The sequence below is a fragment of the Fringilla coelebs genome (assembly GCF_963513975.1).
Source record: "Fringilla coelebs genome assembly, chromosome: Z".
NCBI classification, from domain to species: Eukaryota; Metazoa; Chordata; class Aves; order Passeriformes; family Fringillidae; genus Fringilla; species Fringilla coelebs.
The window spans coordinates 36,464,344-36,484,210 of record NC_140031.1 but is presented as its reverse complement, the minus strand read 5'-3'; the positions used below and the strand labels follow the sequence as shown (position 1 = coordinate 36,484,210).

At 36.6% G+C, this 19,867-nt stretch overlaps 1 protein-coding gene across 3 annotated transcripts in view; it reads left to right on the top strand.

Annotated features, from left to right (window-relative positions):
• LOC311165045 (transducin-like enhancer protein 1) overlaps positions 1 to 19,867 on the top strand; it is a gene marked incomplete at its 3' end in the record, with an annotated part of 71,152 nt that overhangs the window by 36,474 nt on the left and 14,811 nt on the right. For 2 of the 3 annotated variants that reach the window (XM_084224755.1, XM_084224754.1), the window contains exons 7-12: positions 4,698 to 4,902; positions 5,652 to 5,668; positions 13,613 to 13,729; positions 16,800 to 16,853; positions 18,452 to 18,604; positions 19,417 to 19,561. In XM_084224755.1, the coding sequence (XP_084080881.1) occupies positions 4,698 to 4,902; positions 5,652 to 5,668; positions 13,613 to 13,729; positions 16,800 to 16,853; positions 18,452 to 18,604; positions 19,417 to 19,561 (691 nt within the window). The remainder of the gene's footprint in view (positions 1 to 4,697; positions 4,903 to 5,651; positions 5,669 to 13,612; positions 13,730 to 16,799; positions 16,854 to 18,451; positions 18,605 to 19,416; positions 19,562 to 19,867) is intronic. The other variant, XM_084224756.1, reaches the window with a different exon arrangement.

Below are 19,867 nucleotides of genomic sequence, written 5' to 3'. Positions count from 1 at the left end.
CCTTAAGAAATTAAAGGAAGAAAAATGAAAGACCGGAAGATGTTCCTTTGGAAAGGAAGTGCATATGATAATGAAACTGAACACAGTAATATGTGTTTTTCTCTCATGTCTTTCTGTCTGCTTGAGTAAAACAAAATCGCATTTCTTCCATTTTACAAAAGTTGACATGAAATAGCATTCTTTACATTTTAGGTCTCTAAATGACTTGTGTTTTCCAGATATTTTTTCAGAACACCTCTATGGAACCTGGAGGCAACTGTTGATAATAGTACTGATAAGTAGTACTGATAGTAGTGCTAATAAGATTTTGGAAAAATTTTTCTGTGTTTATGTTTCTGTGGGGTTTTTTTTTCTGTGTTTATTCAACTGTTTATTTAGAAAAGCTGTGCTTTTCTAAATAAAAGAAGACAGCTCTTGTAGTCTGAGACAATGCGTAATCTTTTTTCCACTGTTCATTTACAATCACATCTGAATTTTTAATTCAAGAGACACAGAAGAGTACATCATACATCTGTTTAAGAACAGAGGAATGCTCTAAGTGCTTAATGATAAGGATTAAAAACCATATATTTAAGTGAAAAAGGTGTCAAAGTAAAATCAGGTGTTTGAGTTCTCACCAGAGCTGCTTTAAGGTGAGGAGTGGGATTGTAAGAGCTTGTTCTCTATCTTTATGAGCAAGGAGCCTAAGGGAGACCTATCACTGTTTATTATAGGAGGTCTGTTTCACAAAGACATACTAACTCTGTCTTTGGAAGTCTTTTTCGGAGATTGAAAATGTAATTCCACATTTTAAGTCTTGATTAAAGATCTCTTCATAGCTGGACTTTTCCTAAAATGTGGGAGATAACAAGCTGTACTACCTTTAAAGCTGTACTACCTTTAAAATTGTTAGGAAGTGCTTGCTCAGAAACAGTAATGCTGTTTATTATATGCCAAGTTTTTGGGTCTTTATGGTTTAGTTATGGAGAGTCTAGGAAATAAAAATCAGAGGCAATAAAACCTACACCTAAACAGTATACATTAATATGAGTTTGTAATTCCTTTTCTCCCCTTGCAAATATGAAGAACTTCTGAGTTTGCAACAAAATAGTGGGTGAACTACGGATATTTTTAAAATCACTGCTGTGGCTAATTATCTTAAGCGCAGTCACTAAAGTATGCATCATTGCACTCTTCTCTACCTTCCCACTTTCCTCTGAAAGTGGACACAGCCTTTGCTCTGCAAGTAATGATAATAATTGGTACTAAGACAGACCTGTTACTCATCCTTTTTTGAGCACATTTCTTATGGCAGATGTCTAGTTTTTAATTAACTGCTAATGAACATGCCTAGTAGACCATGATACTGCTGCCAGCCTACTCCGTTTTATATCTCACTGCTGCTAAGCTCTTAAAAGGTTACAGAGCAGGCATTAGTGTCTTTGAAGTGATGGGAAAGTGATTATATGCATAACATAATTGTTTGTAGGATCTACTATGGCAAATGTTTAGTTGCTAAATGCATCTGGTGAACATTGCTGTTATCCCTCTCCCTGGTCTTTATTTTCTTCCTTTGTGTGGAGCACATACTCCTTTTATCCCTTCTACAAAGATAATACAATATGCTTTTAAAAATTTGAGTTTTTTAAATAAAAAGAATATGAACTTCTGGAAAGCATCATCTTTATGGATGATCCCTCGTCTCTTAGGGAGAACTTCAAACCTTTTATGAATAAATAACACATAAGCAATAAATCAGTATATTAAAGCCCTGAACAGCAATGAACATCAGACAATAAAAATGAAATCATGACATAACTTTGGTGGCTTAAAAGACCATGATCAGGATTTCAGTTTTAAGTCAGCTTCATGTAGTGACATATTTACAGGTCTTTGTGTACCATGCCTGTAAGTAGCCATTTGCAAAGCTACAAAAACACGCAGAGCAGCTTTGCAATGCACTTGCAGCTCTCACACCACACCTTGCCCATTGCTCCCCACCATCTGTGTGCAATTCCACCAGAGGGCACAGGACACAACCCTTCCACTCTCAGCTTCAGAACCTTTTCTAGAGCATTAATCTGTTCCTCATTTCTCAGACTTTCATAATGTGTGGTACGTAGGCTACAAACCAGAGCCAGGGAAATGGTAGGTAACATGCCCCTGACATTTCTTAAAATGTTAACCTGTGCTTCCTGAAATTAAGTGAGTTAACTTGTTTGCTAATTAAACCAAGCAGGAGAGAGATGAATAAGGGTTATCTTCATACACTTCCCAAATGGTAGGGGCAAGAATGGAAACAATTAACTCCTGTTCCTTGTTTCAACCTTCCCGTGGTCACTCTGCAAAAGAAGCTAGTTTGAGCTTATTACTGGAGAAGGGAGGAGGCTTTTTGCTATGAAACAAGTTTGGAAGGAATAAATCACTTTTTATTCTTAGGCAGTTGCACGTAAAACTGGATAATGTGGGGGGATAGTGCAGCTGGGGACAGGTAAGATGATGCCAACAATGCTGCACAGCACTGCTGGCTGAAGAGCACTCAGATCCAGAGTGCAGATGACTGACCTGGCTGTAGTGGTCAATGAGGAAGGAGGTGACTAAATTACCGTCTCTGAGAGAAACTGCCAAAATATCAGGTTATCACCTATTTTGAGGAAATGTGGAAACTACTGAAGTCTCGTTAAAGTCTGTGTGGAGAGGGATTGTTCTTTAGAGGCTGGATTCAAAAAACAAGCAAAACCTCCAACCAAACCTCTGCAGACCTGTCAGACCTTACAGTGCTTCTTACTGATAGTTCTTCAGTTAAGTGAAGCTTCACTAGCAAAAAACTGATTGATATTGTAGAAAGTGGTCTACTGTGTTAACTACTTTAAAATAAAAATGATTCCTAATGCTTCCTTCAAAATGTTGCCTTTTGTAAACACATTAAATTAGAAGAAGAATAAGTTCTCTTTTTGACTTGTTTTCTAAACATACTGAAAAGGGTGATGATCAGATGTATGTTTTGAAGTGTAGACTAGCATGGATTTTTATGCAGCATTCAAAAATAAATTCCTGGTATGTGGTGTGAGAAAGATTTGGTAAACCTGTGGCTTTACAGAATTGACTAAATGGTTTGTCGTAAATTTAAAGATTGTCTTGTAATTTGAAATAAGTAAATGATTGCTGTATGACAGCTGGGACAGCAGAAAAGTGAAAAATTAGCAAGTGTGGTGCAGAGTTCTTTATAATTTTATAAACAGCTCAAGGCATGTCTTGGGATGGGGTTATGAGAAGTAAAAGTGTAGGAGTTCAGTAGCAATATATATAAATAGTAATAAATAAGTTCATTCATATGACAGTAGATGTTATACAGGTATTGTTGACAGGTTGTCTTGAAAAGACTTCACACCTAAAGAAACGGATTAAATATTTCTGTATTATTTTGAGTTGAGTTTTTTCGGTGCAATGTGTGAAATATTGTAAGCAGGTATGACTTCAGTAGCTGCCAGCAGTGCTGTAAAAATTTTACATGGTCTTACAGGACCACTAGCATTCACCTGATCAATTTGAGTTCATCCTGTTCAGACAGGATGTTTATTTGTCTCCTTTTCTATCCCATGAATTGGATGGCACTCTAGCTTTTTCCTGGTATCTGCCTTGAGCAGAGGGATAGTGGAGGGTGGTCAAGGTGGAGAGGATTGTTCTGTCTTCTAGTCACGTGTCCAGACACGAGAAATCAGGAGAGAGAGGCGGAATACCTGTTAACCTGGAGCAGATTATGGGAGCTATGACTAAGTTAAAGGTGCTTTTGAAGCTTCATTTAAAAAAAAACCAAAAAAAACTGTGCTAAGCATTTTAGGCAAATTAAATGGATAGCTGAACTTGGTAAATGTTAATAAAACCGTGGAAGCTTTAACTAGATAATATCTTAATATTAAACTATGGGGAAGACATTCTAATGTAAAAACTCTGTTTCTAAAATTATTTACTGATTATTTTAGCAGATTGGTTACTGGGTTTTATGTCCACTCATTATGATTTTGATCTTGCAAGCTCCTTTTAAAACAGGGGGAGATATTCATTAATACCGTGTTTCTTGTTGTGAATTCCATGCTATTTAAAATACCTGGATTTTCAGCTCAAAGCTGGCTCCTAAACAGTGTTAAGTCATGAATAATTTACCCTCTTCCCCTTAAAAACCTTGGCTAGAAAAAAATGCAAATTAAACTTTACTAAATATGAAATCCATCATATCTTTTAAATTCTTTAATATTCAGGATAGAAAGGTACTTGCTGCTTCCAAACTGGGGGATGAGAGGGATGTGAGTTTAAATCAATCTTGCCGCTGGAGCTTTTTTTTTCCAGACCATTGATATGACTTTCTCTGGAAAGGGAAAGGTGTTTGATTCTTCTGCTGCTGTTCTTTGTTGCCAGAGATGCTGTGGCGGGCAGTAGCTGCCTAAAACCACCTATAATTGCTGAACTTATGCATCAGGCTGCAAAATAAGTATCCAGCTAGCTTTTCTGGGGTGTGAGCAGAGTTGTCCTCAGACAGCATGATACAATGCAGTGTATATAGCGTGGTGGGTTAAAGGGGTGGGGCTAGATTAAGAGGTAACAAATAAATGTCCAAATTCACTACAGATTCTCAATAATTAACCAAATTTCTGCCTTATCCTTCCCAAACTGTGTGCTGTACGTTGTTCTTCTGGGGATGATGATACCACTGGAAACAGCAGCAGCAGTTGCAGGCTCAGCATCTCTCCCATGGCCATGGACCTCCAGTGCCTCTAACGCCACATCCATCAGGACTTCAGCCTCCAGGAATCCCTCCACTTGGAAGCAGTGCTGGCCTTCTTGCCCTCTCCAGTGCTTTGGGTGGGCAGTCTCACTTGGCAATAAAAGATGACAAGAAGCATCACGATGCAGACCACCACAGAGGTGAGAGGCATGGCAGGCCTGATTAGGACATTGTCAAATTTGCACATTGCTGCAAATTATATGCATCTCTAAAGAATTCAAGTTATATAGAATGAAAAAAAAAAAAACTGTTGGCAAACTTTAAAATGTCTGCATATAAACCACTGAAGAAAAATTCAGCTTGGAATTTTTCAGTATTTTAAAGGGGATCACTAGGTGTCACCTGCTCTATACTTTGCAGGGTCTTTTGACATCCTGGTAAATGCTTAGTTGTAATAGCAGTGGCCTGCACCATATTGTGGAAAATTGTTAAACTGCATAATGGTGATTTTTTTCAAACAAAGTAATGTTGTTAAATGGGTGGGTGGGAAGGTAGGGGGAACAAGAAGTTAAATTTTGAAGTGAATGTGTTCAAACAAAAGATTTAGATAATTGCATCTGTTACTTTAGTTTCATAAGCTTAAATTCTAGTACTCAGTTAAATATTGGGCAAAATTGCACTTGACTAATTTTTGAAAAGAAAATAATTTATTCTGTCATGAGATAAAACTAGGCTTTGTGTATGGTTAAACTGTAAATCATGTTTACAAAATACTGTAATTTTCAGGAAATCACTGTATTAGGAATGTGCAATGACTTGTATAAATAAAAGCCATTTTAAAACTGTTTGTGGCTTGTGTTCTAATTTTTTTCCCCCCTTTTTTATTTCTGTTCTTGCCTCTGTGTCTGAACGGGCATGTCTGTCCATTTCTTGGTTACTGCGGGAGCAGACAGAGAGCCAGGCACAGTAAGTACCAACATTCCTGCTAATGTTTCAATTTCCAACGATGTAATAATCAGATGATGTGCTGTTTGTTTTTTTCGTCTTCCTTTTACTCATTTTCATGATACAAGGCGTATGTTTTTTATGTTGAGATGTGTCTTGGTTTATGCAGAACACCAGATAATTTTTTTGATGGATTGTATGAAGAGGTCTTGTTTCTGAGCAGAATGCTTTTAGGTAAACTCGAACTTCAGTTTGCTTGTTGAAGGCAGAAAGGGGGCACTAAGCTGCAAATCAAAAAGGACGTGGCAAATACAGCATTTTTAGTCCAGAGTTAAGATTTTTAGTCTCTAAGATTTTCAGGAATTAAGAGTTGGAGAACAGGTGAGAAATTTAAATGTGAGAATTTTAAATGTGTCATGATGGTGCTTGGCCCTAGGAGGTTTTTTTAACAGCATCTGTTTAAGCCATACTAATGTCATTACTGCTTAATTTGTGCTTCAGGTATAACTCCTACAGCGATACTTTTTTTCCCTGTAGACATAAGCTGTAATAGAATTGGCCTTGCCTGAAAATCTCTCTAAAGAACTGCTTGCTGCTTTTCATGCTGTTTTGTTTAAGTGATATTGCTGTAATAATCTGTTAGAGATGGTCATGTGCAACTTCATTCAAGCAACAAAGCTCATTCTGTTTGCTTATGTCAGAGGTGAATTTGGGCTCTATTTTGTTCCTTTTCTCAATTACAAAAGACAAGAATAGGAAAAATTATTTGACAGAGAGCTGTACAGTACTAAACTTCTGACTTTTATTGCCGCTTATTTAATATATATAGAAGGCTTGCTTGACAGTTGTTTACTGGAAACTATCTGCATATCTTTTGCAGCAGTCATTTAGTTTTAGATTACTAAGCAAGAAGCATTCATTTCAGCTTGCTTAATGTTATTAATGACAGTGTATCTGCAGCAATAATTTTAAGCTGGGTTTTTATGAAGTCTCTGACTTAGTAAGGACTTTTTGCTCTGTGTGGGATATACTTCTTTGAGTGCTGTTAGTTGACTGCAGGAATCCCCACCTAGTGATGGCTCTGTGTTTCGATTTGATTGTTATGTTTTGTGTCCTTGTCCTGGTTCCAGCTTCCCCTGCCCTGTCTGTCATGCAATTTGGCTTAATTAATTTTAATTTTAAGTAATTTTGGTTGAGGGTATGAATTTAAAGTCAGGTGCTCAGCATTGTGAAATTTGGACTCTGGATTAATCTTGTAGCTGAGAATAGTTCTTGCCTATGGAAGGAAAATGATCAAAAATTAAACCTCACTTTTGGGTTTTGGGAGAGTTGCAGGATTACTTGCTTAGTTTACTATCAATGTAAATTTTACTTAAACTATGTAAAATTGCTGCTGCAGTTGCTTCTGTATCCATATGTCTAACTGATGATTGCTTGCTTATTACTTGAAGCAGACTGTTTTTATGCTGGTTTTATCAGTAATTAATTTCTAAATAATATGAGACTTTATACCATAAAGGAATTTTGCCACGTGGATATATTGAGTTTTGGATACTACACTATGGTCATTCTAGTTTCTTTTTGGTCTCAGTGCAGGATAATACTGCATAGCTAACTTAAACTTTAATAGCTGAATACAGGTGAACTTGAACTTAAAATTTCTTAAATACATTGTCACATCAAAATCTTAACAGTAAAGGGCACCTTCAATGAAAGAATAATTCAAGAGATAGTTAAGTTCAACTCTGTGGGTAAAATGATCAGCTGGGAATTATGGGCTCTTCAAACTTCTCTAATTCTCTTGTATTTTTAATGGAATTTTCTTTTAATGTAAAATATAGTTTTAAGGATAATAGGAAATGGGTCCCAAGTACACAAGGGATAGCAGCAGGTCTGTTTGGTTGTTATGTGTGGTTGAAATCACTTTATAACATCTGGGTCATCAAGATAAAATCAACTTGATTTTCAGAATAACATTTTAAAAGTAATGGTGCTGCTAAAAATCCTGACAGGCATGCTTTCATCATCCAAGACACCAAACCCCAGACAGTTTGTAAGTTACCTAAATCCACCATGATGTTTGGTATTACTGTGCAGTTCTACAGAATGATTTCCATCAAATATGTCTAGCATGACCTTCAAGCACTACCAGTAGAAGCTAAAAGCTCAAAATGTCAGCTTGAAAAGTTAAAATTTAGTGCCTGTCTATGGGGTTTTTAATTAAGTTTTTGTGGCATAACTTTAATTTAAAGCATACTGTGACAGATTCAAGCATATTAATTTTTAAATTAGATGTGGATTTATATTTTTCAAAGTCTCCTTAGATAAGCAGTGATGAGCTTTTATGTATTGTATGTGTAGAAATACACCAAAATTAGTGAAATTCTTGTATTTATAAAGTAACGTACAGACATGGTTTCATTATTTTTTATTTTGACGAGTTTAACTACTTTTGTTATGTCTAAATAGCAAGGGTTACATTTTTCTTTTATATATTAGCTCAAGTTCCAGAAAGAAAAATGAAGAAAAGTTTTTTGGTAAATGCATGTTTGTGTAATGAGTAACATGTAAGTTAGTAATAATAGTATACTTCCCAAAGAAGTATACTATGGATGAATGCTAAAACTATGTTGTCAGATTTAAATTGCGTGCCTACCTGGGTAATGGCTGGTGGATTTTGGCTGATATATCTCTTAACCATCCCAACCTGGGCTGTGTTGTTGTGCAAATGCAGGCATCCCTTCTAATGTGGCAAATTCTGGCTGCAGGTAGTGAAGCCAGGCAAAGGAAGCAAGTTTTACAACTGAAACTGAAAGCTTTGGGAGCTATCAATATAAAAGAACTTTGATGTCCACATTTTTTTTTTTCTCTAGGAAACATGCTTACAGCACTTTTAAAACTTTTAAAACGCATTGTAGGTGTTCATTTATCCTTGTCTCCCCTCTATGCTAGTATCCTGTTTGGACAGCACAGAAATGCAAATGTTTTGATGCGCTCTGTTGTAACAGTAGTAATTTTCAGATAGTGAAATCTTGCTTCATTGTGTACTTAGGATTTACATTAGTTGGTATTTATCTTTGGTCCTCATGAAAAATACTGAGCTTATTTTCTAAGGCCTAGGAAGTATTCATAAATTTCCCCAGACATTTTTTTTTTGCCTTCATTGTTAAGCATAAATATTGCTATTGTTTTGTAAAGCAAATGCACTTTTCCTACAGTTGAAAAATATTCTGTGCCCTGAGCTCTCTATCCTATTCTTCAGCTCCCAGTCTTGGAGAAGGTGGGCATGAACAACTGAGTGTTTCTTTTTGGAAGATATTATGGGCAAGCTGTTTTTGTTTTGTATTTTAATTCTTTTAAAGGGGGGAAGAAATTCATAAAAATTGTTATACGCAAGTCTATGGTACTGATCAGCATACCACAAGTATGTTTCTTGGACTTTTTGAAGAAATAATGGCCCCAGATGTTGCTCATATGTAACAGCTCTGGGTTGCTATGTTGCAGTTTAGTTTGTAGCTGATGGAAGGCAGCATAAGGTTGATGACAAAGGGCAATGGGGTTGAGGTGGTCTGGTAAAAATTTTTATGGATACCTTGGTTTTGACAAGCAGTAGCTCAAAAATACTGGAATCAACTTATTCCTTGTTAACGTCTTCTGAGTGTAAAATCAACATAAATTAAAATGGTGCTTAAAAAAAAGGTGAGGTAAACTAGCTTTCCATCAGGAGTAATTTGACTTAAAACCTACTGACTTCAGAAGTCAGCTTTTGGGTTTGTGACATGCATGTTTGCAATAAGTATATTGAGCAAATTGAAGTTAGTGATTCTGGAGTAGAATAGCTTTGAGTGCAATCTTATTTTGCCTATCTGGGTGGTATTAAAGTCCATCTTCCAGTGAGTCCTAACAAAGAGCAACTGATGTTTTGGGTGTAGTTGTTAGACTTGATCCTGTTTTGCAAGGAATTGCACCTGTTCCTATCTATTTGTGCATATCTGTAGATAGCACTCTACAGTGTGTGGTGCAGCAGCAGGGCAGAGGTCCCATGTATGGTTAGATAAAATAAACACAGAGGCTCTACTGAGCACAGCAGGCAAGCCCAAGTTGTTAGCTGTGGTAGCTGGCTGTGATGGCTGGTGGCTGTCCTTGGCATGGGGGTACAGCGAGTCAGGGAATGGCACAGAGCAAGCCATTGCACATCTTTGGGGAAAAGAGGAGCAAGAGGACCAAGGAGCCCAGCACTAGAGAATATCTTAACTGGGACCAGGTGCAGTTGAACCATGTGCACAGAAGTGATGCAAGTACTGTTATTTAATTGATGTAATGATCAGCATCAAGTCAGTTGTCAGTTCTGCATGTACTATTCTGTATGAATCGTCTGTGCTGTATTATAACTGGGGTAATGGCATAAATGAGGTACTCTCAGCCTGCACCTCTGGCACACATAGTTGAGGTTTGGAAGTGGTTCCTGTGGGGAGCAGTGTGGCGGTCAGAGGTGCATTTGAATAATGTGCATTACATTCCTAGTAGGGAGCTTACATTCTTTCTGTGCATCAGGACTAGGTTTTAGTTTCACATATTTCTTCTGGTGGTTTCAGTATTTAACTTTTGCTGGCAGCAGAGTTGCTTCAGGATCACAAATTGCCTGTTGTACAGCGTTTTTGTGGTCTGGTAATTCTGACAGGAAAACGCATGAAACTGATTCTGACCACTTCCTCTGATCTGAGCTTCGTGATTTGTAAATGTGGCATTGGTAATCCTTAATAAACTGAACTCTTAAATATGAAAGGAGTATCCTCAGTCATGTATCTAAACTGTTGAAATTAAGACAAAATTAAATTTGGTGCTGTGCAGTTTCTCTTTAGGATATAAACTATGCACGTATATATGCGTGTGTGTATGTATGTATATATATGCACATTGCTGCCCTTTTTGCATAAGCTGAATCATTATTGAAGAGCTATCCCGGCTGAAAATTTCTGTAGAGTTATTTTTAAAAAATTACAGCCAAATTAAAAATTCTTGTCCCACTTTTGAAAATAAGTCAGTTGTTAGTAGACCTAGTTAGGAGAAGTAAACAGATCACTCTTCTAAAGAGAAAATAAGGAAACTCTAATATTGTGAAGCTGTTGCTGCTGTCTTCTGGCTGGCTCTATTTGATAGTGGACATACAGCAAGTGTAAACTCTACTAAAAGAGCTAAAATGAGGAAAGGTGGCTTTTAGCATGCTGTTCTCTGAACCTTAACATTACAAGGGTAAGAGATATTAATAGCCCAAGGCTTATATGATCATCTCTTTACCAGTTCTTGTATTTTCATTTATTTAATTTGGTCTTCAGTGTTCTGGATTTACTATTTGCACATTTTAAAATATTAATATTTTCACATTGTTGAATGAAATCCTACATGTTTGGTAGTTCGAAATATGGTAGTAGTTTACAGTAGCAAGCTGTTTTTTCTTTACCTGGTTTTAGTCACGGTTGTTAGAACTTCCTTGAACTTCTATGGGAAGCAAAGCAGGAACTTTTTAATTTTTGAGTTTATTCATAGATTTTGCCATAAAAAGAGCACAATCTTACTTGCTCTTTTTGATGTAGTTGTTGGGAAATGAGCTGATCTGCTCTACAATAGCTTCCTAGCATGGATGCTCTGATCACAGAGAGGAGGGGTTTAAATTAATGTGGTAAGTTATATAAAAGTGGTGTAAACATGACCATAGGGGATATGTTTAGCAGAATCAGCTTGTGATATAAGTATATGTTTGTGTGAGAAACCATCAGTCTTTTGGAGAAAAAACAAATCTTTGTTTGGTGTTTAGGACCCAGTGAGAGCTAGGATTTCCTATGTTATATTTCACCCTTTTGAAATTCTACAAGACAAACAGTATAAAATATTGTCAGCATTGTCTAGGTAGACTAAATTTAAAGAGAAAAAAAATCATCTATAGTAGTTTTGCCTATAAATTGTCAAATTTTGCAAGCTGTAACTCCAAATAGCACGTTTGCTAAATTTTTTCCAGGTGTTGCCTCTTTGCCACCTTTCTGCTAGTCACACTTTTTTTTTTTATTAAAGTGAGGAGCTGACTTTATTATCTTTACTGCATTTGCTTTAATTGTTTTAATCTAAATTCTTCAGTAGTAAAATAGATATTTTTAGTTATTTTTATTAAGGAAAGTATCTCTTAACCAAAAGACTTCCTTCCTCAAGAGGAAAATACTTCTGGTCAAGTTTTAATTGACATCTTGCTCCTTAAGGTGTTTTTACTGCTTCTTAAGATGTTTCTACTGCCACAAGCAAGATGTATTTAACATTAAAATGTTGAAAACTAGTTTTAATGGTTTTCAGACTACTGAATCCCTGAATTTGTGTGCATGTAGGAAGAGATAAGGGGTTAAATTCCGAATGTATTTGTCAAGGCAATTAGTTCAATGATCCAACAAGCCCACCTTTTAGCCACAAAACATTTTGGTAAAGACATTATTTTGAGCTTCTTTGAGCTTCTTTATACTGAATTTCAATAGACCCTCCTATATGCTTTATGTAAGCCCTTTGGCATTTGTTTAGCTTGAATAGTCATGAATAAAAGAGCTTAGAGTTGGCTTTAAAGTGCAGCTTCTGAATTAGGAAAAAGGGGATTCAGATTGCCTTATGTACCCTGTTTCCTTGTCCTTCTCCTTGGGGCTAAACATTTGTGTCTGAGCAAAACTGTCTTGATGTCTTCAGGTTTTAAAGGGGAAGCTATTCAGTGCACAGTTCACTGGCTATTTGTATAAGTTTATGATATATTACAAGTGAATGTCTCTTGGGTAGATCTAAATATGTCCTTTGAGGGCTTACACTGAAGTTCATGTTGGTATTAGAGTTCTCTCTTGAGAGATATATGTGTACGGATGTAAACGCATGTTTACTTATATATTTATGTGAGCCTATATTTATTTATCTGAGCATGTACTTGGCTTTTAGGATCTAGGCTTACCAGGTCTTTGTGAAAGGAGATTTTTTTCTCAACCCATTCAGTATTGTTCACAGCATTAACACATCAGTGAACAAATTGCCCTCTTGCATATGCTAATCCTGCACTTAAAAGAACTCATTGTAACACATTTTAATGCTTTAGCTGGAACTGAGATGGAGATGGGAATCGGGAATCACAGGCATATCAAATTGTCATGTGACTGAAAAATGTCTAAAATGCTCTTTGGGTCAACAGTTTGTACTTAGCATAACTTAGCATGAATGAAAGCAGTCCATGTAGTTTGAGGAAAAGATTAGTCTTTGCTTTTGTCTTTTGTGTGCCTGTGTTGGCCTCAGTTTTTCAGATCAAGTCTGATTAAGCAACACTTTAGCCTTAATTTCACACTAGTAGTGAATGTTATGCTGGAAGTAAAAATATTTGATCTTTGTTTGCAATACATTTGTTGAAGGAATCCAATTGGAGTTTACTCCAGCTAACACTTGATTACCGTATTCAGCACATACTTGTTATTTTAGGTATTTAAGGCAAGCTGCTGTTTATCTGTCCATACCTGCGGGTGTAGGTACCAAAACCTCATCTATTTATGATGTTTGAAAAGTGACGGATCAATCAGATTGTGTAGTAAATCTGTTTTATTGTATGTAATCTGAACATTAAAAAGACAATAAAATCGTTGTTACTTGCTCGTGAATAAACTGCAAGCCTTCCTCTTCTCCGAAACAATAAATTCAGTTGAATTAATTAGTTAAATAGATGGTGACTGACAAGTGAACTAAACTTTTGATAAGTTGAACAATGAAAAGCCAAGCTTCTTAGAATGCGTGGTGCTGTATATGTTTGTCTGGAGGACATTGTTTTGAATTAAATTGAATTAAAAGACTAAGTACGTATCACATTTCTAAAACATCTATCACATCAATTTGAGTTTTTAGGAATATATGGAGGAATCCTAAAAGGACTCTTTGATTGACCTTGTTTTTTTGTCTTTACAGAGTAATTCTCTGTTGGTCCCCGACAGTCTACGAAGCACAGATAAACGCAGGAATGGCCCTGAATATGCCAATGACATCAAAAAGAGAAAGGTGGATGATAAGGATTCCAGCCACTATGTAAGCAAATCTGTGTCAAGGAAATTATTTATTTGCACATACTGTGCTTGTATGAGGAGTAAAAGAGCTGTGAAGACCAAGGCAACTTTCCTGTAGCTGAAGTAGTACATGAATATATGTGCCAGAGAGGCACAAGAGTCAAATTTTGGGAAGAGTAGTGACTCAGTAGTTTGGGATATTGTGAAGTAATAGTCCTCAATGGGAGCAGCTGTTTATGATTCACGTGTGCCTTGGGGCATTTTTCAGAGTTTGAGTGACATTCTTTCTGGACTCCTCTAGAAACTGCAGGTTTGTTTGAAATGGAGGATTTTGTTATTGAGAGGAGTTTGGTAAATTTTAATGATAAGCAGTTGTTACCATGCTGAGTTATAATTACAGTTACAAATTGCATATGCTGTCAAGCTGTACAAACTTACTGAATTTTACTTCTGGCTGATAAGGCAATTTCAGCAGAAAGCAAATTGAAATATTGAAAGTTCAGAGTTTTGTGTTCTGCATTTTTAACTAGCTTGCTTGTTGCTTGGTTTTAAAGAGACACTTCAGTGCAACAATGTGCATGAACATCAGAAGGTTCACGCAGGCTTTTGACTTCAAGTCTAAATTCTCAGCCAAAGCACAGGATGGTACTTAAACAGGCCTAAGAAACTAGGACTGGTGTGAGAGAGTACCAAAAAGCAAAATTTAAACCTATTAGAACGTACTGTACTTTGATACAGCAATAATGTGGCAAATTGTCTAGTTTATGTGATTCAGATCACTAATTAGTTCTTGGTTACTGAAACCCATGAGAAAATTAGGTGCCATTTCATTTTCTCAGTATTTGGTAGGGTAGTTTTAATTTCTCTCCGTTTGGATAATGTCTTTGAGCAGCTATTAGATATTTTAGTGCTGTTAATGGTTTTACAAGTTGTATTTCCACCACTTCCTAATAATAATGTTTTGATTACAGAAGAGTTTGGAAAACTTCCCCATGTTACTCCCTTAACTTTAAGGGTTTTATACTCTGTTGGCATTTTTAATTTTTAATATTTGGAGATTAAGCATTCTTAAGCTATGCTTGATAAAAAAAGGAAGTAAAAGGTTAACTTACTGTTTTTTCTTGTGTTTCTACCATAAAGAAATGTAAAGGATGCTATTGCACAGTAGAAGCAGTTTTTAATCCACATTTTAAGTATGATTCTGCCCTCTGTTTGTTTCAAATGGATTTTACAGTTAAAGGCAGCATCAGGTTAAAAAATGGAGCAAAGCAAGGATATTGGAAAGTTACAGATTTGTTCTAATCTTGAAGATTATTTTTTGGAAGGTCCACCAATTAAGCAAATACAGATCTGCTGATTTTGAGCTCATTTTAGATTAATCCCTTGTTAGGAAAAAGGAAATACTGCTTTTGTCAAAAGGGACATAAATGAGTTGGAGGACCTGTAGCTTTTGGAATAAGAATAAAAAGTTAATTTTTTCCCCTTTTTAACTTTTGACTAATCTTCATATTAGTACCTATGTAGTTTCACTGCATGAATTTATTAGTGAAGAGACTCTTCTGATGCTATTAGAAGTTACTGGAGACGCCTTTGATAGTCCCAGGAAGTTTCTATTTATTAAGGTGACCGAGCTACTAGGGTTCACTTAAACATTGCTCTGTAACTAATTTTGTCCTGCTCCAGAGGGGCGTTTCTGGCAAACAAGTGTCTGTTCTCCCATGTTCTTTCTCCCACATACTCCCACCTGTTCTAGCACTCTGGGTGCTTCATGCTTCTCAAGAGGTGGCCGATAAACCCAGCTTACAGCTTCCTTGTCCTTTGTTTTCACCTGTTGATTGGATAGCTTCCTGAGTAGCAAATAGAGTGACCATTCCATGTCCAGCAGCGCTCTTGGATCCCTAATATGTTTCTGTTATTTCTTGGAGCAAGATTCAGCTGTTAACAGAAGGGAAGGTTAGGGAGTATTTTTCAGTTTGTTGGTTAGGGAGTATTTTTCAGTTTGATTTTTGGGGGGTTTTTTTGGTTGGTTGGTTTTGGGTTTTTTAATTGGTTGGCTTTGGGTGGCTTGGTTTTGTTTTTTTAAAGCTTGTGGCCTGAAGTGAGAGAAAGTATTTGGTTTTATGTGTGAAAGCTCAGACACTTTGAAAGCAAGAGATGGAGGATAGTTGAGCAATCTTGTGTGTCTGGTTTGTTTGTGTAGAAGCTTTTTAACTGAAAGTACTTTTATTAGAAATGTCAAACTGCTTCCCACAAAAATTTAAATTTTGACATTTATTTCTTTTTTTGATTTTGAGTCAAGACTTGCCTTCTCATTGAAATACTGTGGGGTGCTGTGGAAATCATTAGACCTCTGTATCAGAATGTGTCTGCTTGGGCATCCTGGCCCTTGTTGGAGAGAGGGACCAGGAGGCACTACAGTAAAAGAAATCATTAGTAGACCAGCTCAGGTGAACATCAGTCGAAGTGAAGCAGTCAAAATGCAGTTTGACAAGCTGCAGTAGAACATTTCTGTCTAGGAATGTCCAAGTATTTTGCTTTTCTTGGGCAGAAATGTTGAAATTCCTTGGCATTTCTGAAGTTTTTTCTTCCTAGAACTTTTGATTTCAATACTTGACTTTCTGAAAAAAGAGGAAAAATGGTACTATCACTTTAAGGATGATGATTGACCAAACATGCCAAAAAGCTCTGTTTTCCTGAGATATGTTTTTTGGTGTTTTTCCAGGTATGCACAAACAGTACTTTATCTAAATTAACACAAGATTAGTGTATGAACAGAGTACCTTTCTCTTTTGTTATAACAGTGATAACACTGCTTATGATGGTAATAAAGCAGGGGTTTTGGACCATCTTACACTGATGGTGAGATCCCCATTTTTCAACTAGTTCTGCCTTACTTGGGTTTTACTATTATAGCAGAAATAAGGTGTTGTGTTTCTTCTTTAATTATTCTCCCTACTGCTAATAACTTAATGAAAGGCTGTTTGTTTTTTGTTTAGGAAAAACAAAATATGTCTGAGTAGATGCATAGTCTTTCTGTCTGGGCTCTTATTGTACTAATTGAAATGAACACTATATTTATTTATTTTTAATAGGACAGTGATGGGGACAAGAGTGACGATAACTTGGTTGTAGATGTATCCAATGAGGTAACTTTTTTCATTTTTGTAGTCTTGACGTTTGCCCAAAGGTGAAAGGAAAAGTACATTTAGTTGTTAGAGGAAAAATAATCCTCTGTGGATATGTTAAAATATTCACACCTTTTCCTTCTTATTAGTACTATGTCTTCCTCTGAGATTTATCTGGTTGCCTTCTCAGTTTTTCCTTCTGCTGCTTTGTCCAGGTCTGCTCTCTCCACAGTTAACATTCTGACACTTCACACCTATTTTGTAGTGTAGAGGGTTGTGGTGAGCTGCATGTGGAAAGCTGAGGTTTTCAAACTCCTGTCTTTGAATGAAAAAGGAAGACATTATCTACTGTTGTATTTCAAAGTAGGATTGTTATTTAAAAAAATTACCTTAAAAATTTTAACCTCCTACATTAAAGACCTTTTTTTTCTAGAACGAATGCTGTTTTTCTAGAATGAAGTTAGTTTACAAGTTTGTAGACACTTTTACAAGATTGTTGACACTTTTTTTTCTCCAGGGCTGAGATTTGGTAATGGCATCAAGGTAATTGGATGGGTGCTCCCTTTTCCTCATCTTTTATTTCATGGAACACACAGATTTAGGAAGCCTGTATATGGTAGTGAGACTTCAGGTCTGTGAAAAGCACACAGAGAAGCTGGTAGGGAGAGAAGTGCCCTCAGTAGCCCGAGGTGCCCAAACAATGTCAGCCAAGTAGAAAAATGGGTGTCCAACTAGTGATTTTAGTAATCCTTTCAGAAGGTTGGCTTACAATGAAACTGCTTAATAATCAGTCAGTAGACTTATTGCCCTTTTGTAAGGTGTGATTTCTCCTTGGTGCTATTCTTATGAGCCAGAGGAGCGTGGAGAACCTGCAGAGCTCTGATAGCATTGTAACTCATGGGGCTGGCTATTTCAAGTTAAAGTAAATGCAGAGAGTGCCTCTGGAACAGAGGAAAATATTCACCTGAGAAGTAATTTCAGTTTTTCTGTAGATGTAAGTGGAAAGCAATTACAGATGGTGTTTAGCAAAAATGTGACAGCTATAATGGCATATAAAGATCTCTGTACGGGCCATTCCACTTAAGAGCTGGACTCAAAGATCCTTGTGGGTCTCTTCCAACTCAAAATAGTCTGTGAAATCTGTGAAGGCATGAGTCTGCCTCTTCTTCTGAAGGTAGAGATAAGCAAGGTCTTTATCACCTATAAGAGATTATTGAAATGTTTATTGCAACTAGCAGAGCATGGAGAACGTACAAAAAAAAAACTGTGTCGAGTTACTGCAGCTTCTGTTGGTCTTCCTTGCTCTTACCACATTTGCTGCACTTGCTTTAGTTTGTACTTAGGAATGCTTTGCAAGCTCTGTGCTTGAAAACAATTTATGATTACATGTAGTGTAAAATAAAAACAGATTGCTTATTATATGACTTCTCTAGGTTGATGAAGAGATTTCAGCTTTTTTTATACAAAGACAACAAAATGTCTTGTCATTTGCACTTACTGTTTAAATTCTTCTAGTTTGGTGAGGTTTTTTTGTTTTTTCTCCCATAGACTCCTTAGTGGTGTTTGTGTACCAGTTTATGACACAGTTCTATGCTGTTCTTCCCTTCCCATTGTTTTAGGATCCTTCTTCCCCACGGGCAAGTCCCACTCATTCACCGCGTGAAAACGGTATCGACAAAGCCCGCCTGCTGAAGAAGGATGCCTCCAGCAGCCCAGCATCTACAGCCTCTTCAGGAAGTTCTACTTCCCTCAAATCCAAGGAAATGGGTCTGGTAGGTAGCAGTCAGTGGTCCAGCTAGTCTTCTTTCTTGTAAAATCTGACTCTCCACTCTTCTGCAACTACTTGTGGCACAAACTACCTCTCATTGAACATTTGAGGCTGAAATTGCCTTCTGTTTTTAAAGTATTATTGAGCTTTCTTCCTCAGCAGTATTTTCTGCCCTGTTTTGATTTCTTGTATTTCCTACATTTCTGTCAAATGAGTTGCAAATTTATTACAAGGAACAAGAGTTACTTAAGCACTGGCTCAGTGGTTTTTTTGGAAGCAATAACTTATGTTTTTACATGGCATGTATATAGTGACTAGGAAGTTCTTTTTTGTTAAACTCTTCTAAATAGGCTGTTATTCCTTGGTGACTTTTTCTTATAGTATCCCTAACAATTTGATCTGATTCTCTGTGTCATGGGTTTTTTTTTGATACTATCAACTGTGATTGTATTTTGGTTTTGCAGTTAGATTTTCTGTGTCAAATAATAATTGAGATATTAAGGATTTCAAACTAAAGTGGTTTGGTAATGCATGATGTATTTTCCTGAAGAAAAAAAATTAGCTCAGGCATTCCTTTTTATATGTCAGTAGAAGAGGGAAAATAACTTTCTACGTTTCTTATTTTAATTTTGGCAGCAATCAAAAAGGTCAACATTGCTCTCTCACGAGTTAATGTGGTCAGCATTGTGTGGATTTATGAAAATTGGCTGAAGCACTAGGTAGTAGGTGCCCAGCATCCCAGCTGCTGTTGTGATAAATTGTATAATATGGCCTGGATTAAAAATAATACTCATTTAATTTGTTTAATGATACCAGCATGAAAAAGCCAGCACGCCTGTTCTGAAATCCAGCACACCAACTCCTCGAGGTGATGTGCCAACCCCAGGCAATAGTGCAACTCCAGGACTCCGTCCAGGCCTTGGCAAACCTCCAACAATGGACCCTCTGGTTAACCAAGCTGGTAAATGCATTACCTCATGGTTTTTTATGGTTCCAAAATTAATCTTTTTTTTACACATGTGACTGCTAACTAAATATATTGCTTTGTTCTTGATATCAAGAGAGGGCTTGATGAGAAGCAGATGTTTGGATTATCAGGAGTTTGAATATCTTTCTGTCTCTTAGTCTTCTTTGTTTACTTTTGTCTTTATCTTTTTTTGCAAATAATCCAGAGACTGAATGTAATATAAAAAGACTTCTCAGAAGTTTCTGGTACTTATTCTGCATGGAATCTCTTCTACAGTCTTTGTCTGAGTCTACTAATATT